Consider the following 12,424-nt stretch of genomic DNA (forward strand, 5'->3'; position numbering starts at 1 on the left):
AATGCGTGACTTTCGGAGGGCAGTTCGCCTTCAAACAAGAAACTATTTTGTACCCGAAATTTTTCGGTTGTAACACGCTTCCAGGGATGTAAGAGAGATGGTATACTGCCAGGGCGCCCAAGCCAAGACTGGAACAGTCGAGATGCCGGCGTTGGGTTCGAACCACCGACCTTCTGATCAGTAAGTCTGCACCTTAGTCATTGAGCAATGTCTAGCCCAAGAAAAATCAATACCCAATACGTGAAAAGCCCTCGATGACTGTTTTGCAATACTAAATTGGGTATTTTAAATAGAGCAGATCTTGCCAGGCTTTCCTTGTACGGGCAAAACTATGATATGACGTTCGTTTTTCTCACCGACTCCGTTGGACTCCTAGGTGGGCTCGGAAGTTTAATGCGCTCAATTACTTTCTTGTAGGCCTACTTTAAATTTGACGTTTCCATCCTGGTTTGGGTTAAATTGTGACTGACAGGAGGCATGAGTTGCGAGTTATGTGAATAGTTTCCTAATTTAGTAATAATGGTTAGTGATAGAGGTCAATTCAACAAAACCACACCATATCACAATGATATGACTATAATTTAGAATTTCACAAAGTTAAAATGGAAGTTGGAGATAGAAAACAGCAATTAATGCTGACAGCTGTTCAGATGTAACGCCCTTTCACTGCATAGATATCATGTCACCCCAAGAAAGTACGAAGGATAATATACTGTTAGGTCGCCCAAGTCTAGACTGAAGCAGTCGAAATGCCGGCGTTGGGTTCGGACCGTGGACCTTCCTGCCAGTAAGTTCACGCCTTAACCACTGAGCTATCTCCGGTTCGATAAACGGGAATAGACAACATTTGAAAATTCCTCGGTTATCGTTAGGCAGGAATCCACACGGATCCCGCTATACTGCACGTCTTCAGGCGCTGCTACGGCCAATAATCCTAGCTCGCACGAGACTGGCCAAGAATTCGGGACGCTTACCGGTCCGGCATCAAGAGGAGATATGATTGGTCGAGAATCTGGACCTGAAAGCCAATCATGACCCAGTATTGGCCAAATGCCGGTTGCCAATGGCGCATCCAGAACGCATCAGAAATTCCAGAAAGTTATAACCGCCTACGCTATATGTACGAAGCGCTGTACAACTGTTCCCGACTTCATTTTGGGCACTAATAAACTTTGTGCACCTTTGGTGGTTGTTTTGACGTGAATGCTAGCTTGGGAGACTGAGAACTAAGCTGAAGAAAATACCGTTACTACAGTTATTGCTTAGCAATAGTAAAGTGGGCATTCCGAATGAAATGTATATTGCCAGGCTTTTCTTATATAGGTATGCCTATATAGTTAAACAGATGTTTTTCTTACCGACTCCATTGGATGACAAGGTGAGCTCAGAATTTTAACGCACGCAGTTACTTGCATGTAGACCTGCTTCAAATTTGACGTTCCCATTCTGCTCTGGGTTGAATTTCGCACCACTCTGGGAAAACCGAATGAAACTTTCAGAGTCTCAGAAAGCCCACTAAAACAGATCCCCCCTTAACCGTTCAAACATTTGGTCCCCTCTTTGAAACTTTATCCAATCATCTGAGCTGGCCTCCGTGGGGTGTAGGTGAATGAGTGCTTTTCATACTGCTTAGATACATGCTATATTTACAAGTACATGAATTCGGAGGGTGGAGACATCTTTATTCGAGAATAAAGCTTATCTGCGAACAAACATCTGAGACGGTAGTCACGGTGGACACACATTCACCAAAGCTTCAAACCGTTGTATTTGCGACCACAAAGCTTTTAGTGGCGACCACACATTTCGAGTTGATTCATGACTTGTGGAGCTCCACCCTCAAAGTGCAAGCAATATACCTTATGCTCACAAGCCCCAAAAAATAAGTAAATCGTTCCGCGATTAGTTACCATGCCACCCGAAGGAAGCACGAGGGCTGAGGTACTTTCAGAATGGCCAAGACCAGACAAGAAAAGTCGAGAGGCAGAGGTCAAGTTTGGACCACGGACGTTCCGATGAGTAAATTCGCACTCAAACCACTGAGACATCCCTTTATGGCCACAAACGCACCGAACAAAAGATGACAATTGATCTTTTCTTTACTACAAAATCTTTTGGTCATAAACTCTATGTATTTTGGGTTTTAATCAAATACGGTGTTTTTTTATTTCGGCTGAACTTATCGGTAAATTAGCTTGGTCGAACACTCACGCTTGTGTGCAGCCATGTTCAAGTTTAAATTACTGCAAAGTCGATGGATTTCACTAATAAACACCACAGGTTTACTGAGAAAACCAGTGTTCGCATCTGCGTTAGACAATCACTATTGGCTTTTGATCAGGTGCCTGTTGATCAGTTCGCCGAGCTTGCCAATCGATTTCCAAACGTTTGGTCACCAACTGCACACTGATGATGATGTCTCCTCGTATGGTGACGAAACGTTTGCAAGCCAATTGACAAGCTCGGCGAACAGATCAACAGTCACCTGATCAATAATCAATCACTATTGGCGCCAATGAACGCTGGAATGGAATGGCTGGGTAATCTCACTGACCGCTTGCGCGTGAGGAATTCCAGAGGGAGAGGCGCAAGCTGCCACCCGTTGGATGGCTTCAATCTTTCGTCTGCTCCATTCGAGTTTGCATGCTTCAGAGTTCCTCCAAAAATATGTGATTGATTCGAAGTCTCCAGAACACTGGTCAGGTGCGCTCCACCAGTATTTATGAGTCAATAGTAAGCTATTTTTCGCTTTACGGATGGGGAATAAACCAAGTTTCGACGCATATTAGAGATATTCCAGCACATTTTAACTAATCCAACTTGGGAGGGCCATTAACCTGAGGGTCTTCTGCATGCTAATGAAACGGTTTTGTTCCGAGTTACGGCTACCTTGGAGGGCTGTTAGCGCAAATTTATTGAAGTTGCCATCTATTTAACCATGCGAACATTCCTCGGTATCTTCGGGAGATCGTAAACTGAGAAAACTCGAAGGGAAATGCTGATAGCCACATGACATTCTAGCGTCACCTCATCAAAACCACTAGGTAAGAAAACATGCAGGCACCCCGGGACGTAAATCAATTTGCTTTGTTGTAACGTACATTTGTTTTTAAAAGTCACACGACATAAACATTACAACGAGTGACTTGGCGGGGGGAGAGCTTCATGTGATTCCTCCACTCCCGCAACGGAGAAGCTGTATTGATTACGGGGTCGGGTTCGATAAAGTTTGGTCCGTCCAAAGTAATGAATCCTTTCCCATAGCACCGAATGATTCCCTGGTGTTTTTTTCAGCAATTCAATTTGGTCACCAGTTTCGCATTTTAAAACCCGCCTGACAAAAACCAGTAAAGTACCCGGTGCCAAATTACAGGGCCTCGTTTGATTAGTTTTTTTGGGGGGAAATTCCATTCCCTTGGTCATTCTTTGGTTTAATCGCAACACAGCAGTCACTGACGCCATCATACCGACAAAGAATGCTTTGATAGCTAAAGTAAACTGGAATTCCCCTTTACCCTGGAACTTGTACTTTATTGCAATGTCGTCAGTACTTTTTTGAGAAGTTGAGAATTCGGATGGCATATTGAGGAAAAGACGTTCCGCAGCTGTGAACTATGGTCCACAAAAAATTTCCACCTATTCAGGCACAAAACGGTTATTGAGTGGAGAATGCTGTAACGCTAGTTTATACTCGCGGTTTGATATCAGAGTAGATCTGCTAAGCATTCAACTTTGTTTAAACAAAGACAAATGAGAACCGGCCTCACTGGTACAATTACTTGAAGAGTGCTCCAGTATACAAGATACTAACTACCGAGTTTCACGGACGTTCGTTCTTGAATAAAATTACAACACGTTTCCAAGGCAAAAACTGTGATCTTGACAAGTAGGATGTCAGCAATGAGCTACATGAATTTTTACGTTAAAAAATTTCATGATATTTTGTTTGTCGTTACCGTACTTATCAGAATTCAGTAGTAATATGACAGCTAGCAAATGCTAGTTAATCACATTGCTGATCAGCAGACTGTGGCCAAACGGCAAATTTTTCTAACTGGTTGGTGGGAGGTTGGAAGCCCTTTGTAGCGCACATTGCCGATGATTCCCAATAGATGTGAGACAGCTGTGTAGGGTTTTTAGTAGAGAGTGGCTTCCCTTAAAAGTTGAAGTATCAACCGAAAACTGGCGAATAGTCAGTTGAGCATTCCTCACGAAGAACTTGATCGTCACCACTCCTGAGGCAACCATCCTGCGTATGGGGACGATTGAAAGCTGCCGAGCGAACGTGGTAGAACTGGACCACTTGGTGTTCATCCCCAGCGTTTGCGCTCTAAAATCCAACGCGGTCAGGTCGCCGACGTCACTTGTCCGCACGGTACACGTGCTTACTTTTGATACATGTGACGAAATTTGTTAGAAATCTGATTACCACTGTTGCATAAGCCTTTTCGGATTCTTGCATGGTGTTCACAGTATGGTCACCATTTGTCGCAATTCCGAAAGACTGCCCATGTTTTGTACTTGTCTTGGTTTCATTGTCAAGACCTCCTGAAACCCAAGGTACTAAACTGTGGCCTGATTTTCACTAATTTCTGGTGGTGCGGTTGAGGATTGTTCCAAACGGTGTTTTTGTTTCACACTGCCGTTGAAAAATGATATAGTACAATTTACAAAGTAACCACCGAGTAACTTGAAATTCACAATTAGCTAAGCGTGCGGATACTCGAGCTTCACTCATTCGCCATTTTTTCTGATGCCTTTAAACACAACATTTTTGGTCAATCATAAGGGACGCAAGTAAGCTTCCTCACTAGGTTGATTCAGTAGAACTGGTGTTTTCCGTTTGCCTGCTTACAACTCAACACTCGATCAACGATTGGTTGAAGATCTCGTCTCAGACATTTGTTCTCCCCGTACACGTTACTTCGGGAATGTATTCATCCAATAGGAGGCAACGTACATAGCATTCGGAAAGACATTCAGCCGTTATCACAAACTAGCATGCTGTACACGATCAGATAAGGGTCGACCGACGGACCAAACTCGATTAATGTGTAACAAAACCATTCAAGATTGATAACGGCCCTGTTCTAACTTCTTAGTGAGAGAAACGCAGAACGTTACAATTCGCTTTGGGGTTTCTGGGAGTGTTGAACTGCAATATATAGAGAGTTGCACCGGGAGAGCTAAATTTGTGGCCAAACGCGTCCTTTGGATAAGCAACTAGTATCTTTCTGAAACTTTTACGAACTTTAGCTCACGTGCGATCAGCCAAACCAAACTGGCCAATAGCAATACGTCTACCAGTGCTAGCTGACAAAAGAAAAGTTAATTGGTCGATTTATACTGGTAGATTCAAGTTCACCTTTTGGGGTCTATAAGCCTAAACAAAAATGTAATATTTCCCGGTGACTGAACACAACCCTTTCAACTTTACCTTTCACAGTATTCGGGAAAATTCTTATGGGCCGCTATAAAGTTGTTAGAGACAACCGTTATAAGGGGCGAAATTTGCAGTCCCACATTCACAAGACGTTTTACACAATAAGTTGTGAACCGTTATGTTAAAAGGCTACTCTGATAGTACTAAAGTATGGTTGTTGGTCTATTCGCCGAGCTTGGCAGGTGGATTACAAACGTTTCATCACCGATCGAGGTGACATCGTCAGTGCAGGGTTGAGTGGGTGAATTCCTTCTCTTCTGCCTGTGATTATATAGCTTCTAAACAGTATCTGGTAGTTCTGGAAACGGTCTTTGCATAGTTTGGTTGGTCTCCTGTGAATCTGACGGGGTCTCAATCTCCTGTGTCTGCTTGGTCCGTTGGGCACATTCAGTTGGTCTCCTGTGAAGGTTGTTCTGTTGTGATTCGGCCGTTTTCTTCTTGCTTTTTGGTGTGACTTTGTTCCCTTGATTGGTTGATTCGGTGACCTTCTGTTTCAATGATTGTCTTACTTTGATCCAATTAGTCCGTTGGTTGTCGTCAGGTTTCTTGGTTCATAGTCCCGAGACTGTGTGGTTCCTTTGCTCGTAACGGCTGACCGATTGGGTCGGAACAATCCCATTCTATCAGAAAAATTCAGACACTGAACAAAAAACGGATTGGCTAACTGGGCTGAAGTGGATTTTATTTGATTCACTTAGAATTATCCCGGTCTAGACTGACCAACCAAACTACTCCAATTACTGGCACAGAAAAGAAAATAAGTCAAGGTTTTTGCCCTAAACTTATTGACTTTTTTCACGCAAACGTCTAAGTCAGTGTCATAAGCTTGGGCTGAAACTGGGTGGGAAAAAGTTAAAATGTATTCAGGTCGCCCCCCTTCCGAATTCTTTTGTTATACTGTCATCATCGCTACTTCTACAGACAGTTGACAGGAATAGATACGGTGACCGTAAACGGTGGAATATTTACCACAAGCCGGGCAATCGTGAGCTATAAGCAGTGTCCACTGATACAGCGAATTCATTTGAGCTGTCTGAATCGCTGACCGATTAAACTCTCTAGCCCAGTCAGAGAGGCCCGTCGATCTCCCGCAGTTGCGTTTGCCTCCGCATGTACGCAAAAGCGAGTAGTACTTGTGAAAAGCCATTCTCTACAAACCACAAGGCCTTTTGGCAGCCATTTTGTGGGCAGGTTCGGGCATGACCACTCGGAATGCGATTGGTCAATCGTAGGCCCCCTATGTCACCGATTCTCTAAAAAACGGTTTTGGTTTACTTTCCTCTCAGTCTCCACATCATTTTGATGCACGCACTAGAGAAGTTGGCTATTTGTGGAGTAATGTGTGGAATCGGCTGAGACGGTTCAGAAAGTTTGATCAACAGTCTGTGAGTTTATTGACACAAGAACTTCTTCACGACAAGTGGGCGTACCACCCAATGAGCTGAGTTCCATTTCAATCGGAAAAACAAGCAACCATGTCACATTTGACAACTATACAGAATCAGTATCCGTTGAAAGTTGTTTTTGGTTTTTTCGAGAAATACACTCATTTGCAAATCAATTTGGTTTTCACGAGAGACTCAACCGAATCTCTCGTTTTATGATATTCTACAACTGAAAGTGCTGCACTCCCTATATTTTCATAACCCTAAAAGTCAGTTTTTCTAGCATATGAGCTTCACCAATCGATATTTTTTCAGTCGCTTATTAGAGCTAACTTATAGAATTAGTTGTTATTCAGGAATTTCTTCGAATTTTGCGTTTCAAAACGTTTGAAACTAAGTTTGATCCCCATCCGCTTTACCAGACCAAGTACTACGGGAATAATCCTGGCATATATGGTGAGACTGCTGCGATATCCACCTAATGGGAGTCAAGGAATACCAAGTAACGGTATTTCGGTGGGATCTAGCCCTAATTTCGTATTGGGGGCGTTACTGGCAACTGATAAACGGGATCGACACGAACTGCTTGATGATAGGCCTGACAGTTCGTTATTGGCTTGTTCGCTGAGCTGAGCAATTTGATTGCAAACATTTCGTCACCAATCGAGGTGACAGCATCAGTGTGTTATTGAGAAGCGTAGTGGTGCGTAGCGGTGGGTTAGTGGTTGTGCGTTGAGTAGTGTTACGTGTGTGTTAACATACGTGCTGCTAGCCGGGGATGACCTTTGATCGCGATTGGTTGTTCGGCTGGGCGGCTACATTGGTTGCTGTGTTATTCTGTATACGCATTCGCCGATGCCCACGTGACCTTTGGGCTTGGCGCCTCCTGCCGTCGTAATCTGGTCGATTCTGGAGTGACCTCAATGGGCCTGATAGGCCTGAAAACATCACAAACGGGAAATTCAGCTGGGCTCCAGGTGAGTCTCTCGCAAAACCAATTTTGTTTGCAAATGAGTAGTGTATTTCGCTAAATGTGGGCGTGATTCGGTAGAAAATGCCGCAGGCTAATCACGTCACTTGCCTTGGTAAATGTGAAGCGTTCTCGTGGTCATACTCAGACCACTGGGATACAGGGAATGGAGCTACGTTTGAAACATTGACCGAATCCACTCACGTTTGTCCAGATGTTCACGGTGAGTGGCGTTTATGCGCGACTAGATGCTACAGTATCGTTGCCACGTATTTTACCTGTCACCCGCGTGGTTTAGCGGCAAAAGGCGCATAACGGACGTAGATACGCAGCATTCTATGTAACTAAAAGGGTCTCTGGGTACGTGTTCCATCAGTCAAGAGACAAACAACCCTTGAAGTTACATTTATGGTGGAAAAAACCCTGAAAATGTGTTAACTGCTTTCATTCCTTGTAGTTACTATTCCAACACTACGAACCAGAGCCCCGGCTAAACCGAATGAAGTATTTTGTTATCACTTGCCAGGTGAACATACCATCTTACCACTTCTCTTTCCTTTTTCGAATGCCTAATATTCCTTCTATGATTGGGGTCGATTAACCATCAGTAATCGCCTAGGTCATCAAATTCCTGGTTCTCAGATAAATCCTCCGCGTTCGATCACCAGAGTTTTGCAGCACAAGTCGCAAGGACAACCGCTTTTTTCTGGCGAAAAATTGAGCTTTTGCCTTGTCGTGTGATTGGGAATTACTTTTAGCTGTAGAATTTCAATGGCATCAATACTACTTACAAAAATGCAGTCACTATATCAGCAGTGCTTGACCCATGGGATGTGATATATGTAGTTTTTTAGCCCTCGTTATATGAACTCGCACGTTCAAGATTTCCAGCAAATTCCTGACACTGTAGGCACTTTCACCTATGGCCGAAATGCCTCAGCCCATAAACGTTTTCAAGAGAGTACAATATTTCAGTAGTGTGTTCTCACCAGCAGCTGTTCAGGTCCTCCAAATGTCTTTTATTTCCAACATCCAGGGCACCACACCGTCTCTCCGATGGATTGTTAGTCTCCTGTTGATCATTGGTTCGTTCTTCGGCCAATCAGCAACCAGTATCCCTATTCGGTCTGTCATTGAGGTTCCTGAAGTCATTTCTCCCAGTCAAACATAACCAACAAAAAATGTACACAGTCCTCTTTTTGTACACTACTTTTATTTTATTTTTGAATCAATATCTGTGCGAGACAGATTCCCGTCCACCTTCAACGTTGTGTCCAAAAGGCTACTGGGCTGTTGAAGTGAACGATGGAATCACAAAAGACAAAGAGGAACATGGAATGTGTCAATTTTGTCCCCAAATCGGTTGTTATGTCGTTCAGCGCCAGGCTGATGGCGGTAAAGACGGTTTCTCCGAACCCGCAACAACAGTGACGGCTGATGCATCCACTACTCATAACATCAAACGCAACACCATCAACACAGGGACTATGCCGGAACACATAAACCGAACGGCTCGCAACAAAACCGGAAAGCGACAACCGGCACCGGCAACGCAACTCAAAACCTATATGTCCTGCACCGACTGGGATAATCTACCCAAACCCGAGGATATTGTGAGTTATCTGGATTGTGTGATCATTGGGAAAACAGATGCCTACTACCTGTTTATCTATGAACCCCGATTTCAAGCTCAACGTGTCCCCGTAATTGACTGTGTCGACGCAGGATTCCTCGACTGGATACCGAACGGAACACAACTACTTGGATTGGAGTTGGGGTTTCGAATGAAGCATATTCCACCTTACTTGTTTCGATACAACCAGCGAATCATGGAGGTAAGCGCACCATTTCAATGTTATTGTAATACCCTACCCGAGTGAAGTCAAAAAGGTTGAAGATAGCCCGTAGTATGAGATAAACAAGTAATTAGTGTCTTACCAACCGGTTGGGAGTATCAAACTCTGGACAAAAAAGGTGTACTTTTGTGTTCCTTTGTGTTCTAGCAGGGGATTCAAGCCATTGTGACACGCATACAAGAAAAGCAATAAAGTGCAAGTAGGAGGTCGACAGTCTCTGGGTCAATAAAGTAATGGGCTAAAAACGGAACGACTCGAAAATACGGCCATGCATCATAATGATAATGATAATAATAATAATAATAGTACTAGCCTTATTTATAACCGTCCGGCTGAAACATCTTTTCGGATCACAGTTGCCATGCCACCAGGAGCACACACAAGAACTGATACGCTTTCAAGTTGCCCACGCCTAGACAAGATCAGTCAAGATGCATAGAACCAAGGATCCACTGACCTGCCTTGAGCTCAAACGTTTCTTAACCAACCTCTCATCAAAATTGAAAAAATTTGAAATTTAAAATGAATTTGCACCAATACCTGTCTTCACATGCAGTGCGTCAAAGAGTAGGAGCGGAAATGGGGGCAAGACCTGGCTGTAAAATGCATTTCAGACACCTTGAAGCGGAAAAAAGTACTTTTGAGTGGACTATAAAACATGACAAGAGAGAAACACAAGAGAACGGATGGCACAAAGAAGTGTACAAACCCACCCATCAGTTTGGGAGGATAACCATACCCTTCTTACAAAAAAGGACTTTCTCGCTTTTTGAGAATACTGTTTTATCGCTAACGATCGGGAGGAAGAGTTTACCGTTAAATATTGCATTACACAAGCATAGGCAATGTGAGGGTTAAAGACCCTTTCACAAAAGAAACTACTCGCACGGTTGCTGCAAACTCTTCGACAGTCCACGACCGGTTTCGCCATTCTTTGGACTCATCATGTAGGCGCAGTCCCCGAGTTTCCGTCAACCCCATGTTCAAGACTTTTACGAGAGATAACAACAGAATACACACATTGGCGCATTCATTTTGTTTTAAAGAAGTCCTAGGCCGAACCCAAGCTGAATCTCTCGTTTGTGCTTCACAAAGGTCATCTCGTATCTCAATTAGTACGATGTTAGGGATATCGCAGCATATATTTGCTGAAAGCAATTCTATAACCCACGACCATTTCTAACCCTTTTTAGACTCGTCAGGTAGGCAAAATCCCTCCGCTTCTATCAGAATTAAACTCTACATGAACCCAAATTTAATGCGATTCGCGAAAAAATCGTTTGCACACCAATTTGTTATTAACTCGCATATCGTACGAAGTGGAGAAGGTGCACTAACCTGGAGCACATTCAGTTGAAGAGTTCCAGCTTCGATTCAGTTGAATCCCCCTTCAAAATCAAATTTATGTCCGCGAGTTTCGTATAGTTTTGTTTGAGATAAATGGTAAGATTGATGGAGGACTGTACCTAGCCGATGAGGCCCAAAAGGAGCGAAACCGGCCATAAGTCGCCAACCATTTTTTGCAGAACTTACGAGTAGAGTCTTTCAAGTTATTTCTGTTAATTTAAAGAGTTTGGTTTCTGGGTTTAGCTTGGATCAAAAGACACAAACCGGCCACTCATGCTTTGAAACGACTATTTTCCGACGCGGATAGAAAAACAACTTGTTGGTAGGGAAAACTACTCATAAGGTTGCTAAAAACTCTTCGACAGCCCACTTGCGAATAGTTTCCTTCACAAAAACATGCCACGATTTCTCGAATATCGTATCAGCTGAAACGTAAAGCGACCTTTGTGTCGCACGTTTTAGTTAGAGATTACCATAAACGAGAAATTCTGCTGAATCTCAGGTGAGTTTCCGATAAAAAAAGTTAAGTTGGAATGCGAATGTGTTTACTTTTCGTCAGCATTTTGAAAACCGAAACGAGTGTGCAGTTCAGAAGTTATCATTTCTAAGCGTGAGAGGAAATCTAGGTAAGAGTACAGCTTGAGGAACATGAATGTCACTGAAAATGAGCAAAGGAAACTGCCATCAAAAATTTGTGTATGGGTATGAAAAGCAAGGTAACCAGTCAGGTGTGCCATGCAAGAAAGGGACCGCCGGGAGAAATGTACCGCTTCCTTCAAAAATTGTTTTTGTGCATATTGTATACCAAAAATCAGGAATAGACTAACTGGCGAAAGGTATCTTCCATAGGCTCACCTATAACTGGCGTCGCACTTTGACATGCCGTCTTGGCCAAAAACCATTGCCAGTTGATAGGATTTTACTATTCTCAAGATGTCTATAGTTTTTTCCACTTCGAGGCCTAGGAATACTTGAGGATACATGAGGGAATAAATGGGACTTCTGAGTGTAATCCCAAGACGGAGTACATATATTGTCACCTTCCTGGTGTTTCAGGTCAGTTTGCCGGACAGAAAAAACACAAACAGCTTCCTTTTATCCCATGAAATATAAGGGTGGTTGGAGGGAAACCATTCGTTTGATCGTGTAATTTCCCTTTTGTTTGCTAAAGTTGAGCAGTATTTGTCTGAAACTGCTCCCATCGTGGCCCTGAACAAGCAAATTATGAAGTAACGCACTACTCACAAGGTTGCTGAAAACTCCCGACAGCCCACGACCGGTTTCGCCCTTCTTGGGGCTCATCAGGTAGGCGCAGTCCCCGAGTTTCCGCCGACCGTATGTTCTACTTGGAACCGAATTGCACGAAATAAGCAAAATATACTCAGTTGCAAACTAATTTGTAATTTTGCGAGAGACTCGCCTG

At 43.4% G+C, this 12,424-nt stretch overlaps 1 protein-coding gene across 1 annotated transcript; it reads right to left on the reverse strand.

The window, feature by feature from the left end:
• Window positions 1–1,109: 1,109 nt before the first annotated feature.
• Window positions 1,110–6,062, reverse strand: T265_02727 (hypothetical protein; the record flags this gene model as incomplete). The annotated part of the gene is made up of 5 exons (XM_009167042.1): window positions 1,110–1,219; window positions 1,871–2,039; window positions 2,325–2,461; window positions 5,639–5,931; window positions 5,953–6,062. The coding sequence occupies 5 exons, from the start codon at window positions 6,060–6,062 to the stop codon at window positions 1,110–1,112; spliced, it is 819 nt and encodes a 272-aa protein (XP_009165306.1).
• Window positions 6,063–12,424: the final 6,362 nt, after the last annotated feature.

Source organism: Opisthorchis viverrini (genome assembly GCF_000715545.1).
Source record: "Opisthorchis viverrini unplaced genomic scaffold opera_v5_35, whole genome shotgun sequence".
Taxonomy (NCBI): domain Eukaryota; kingdom Metazoa; phylum Platyhelminthes; class Trematoda; order Opisthorchiida; family Opisthorchiidae; genus Opisthorchis; species Opisthorchis viverrini.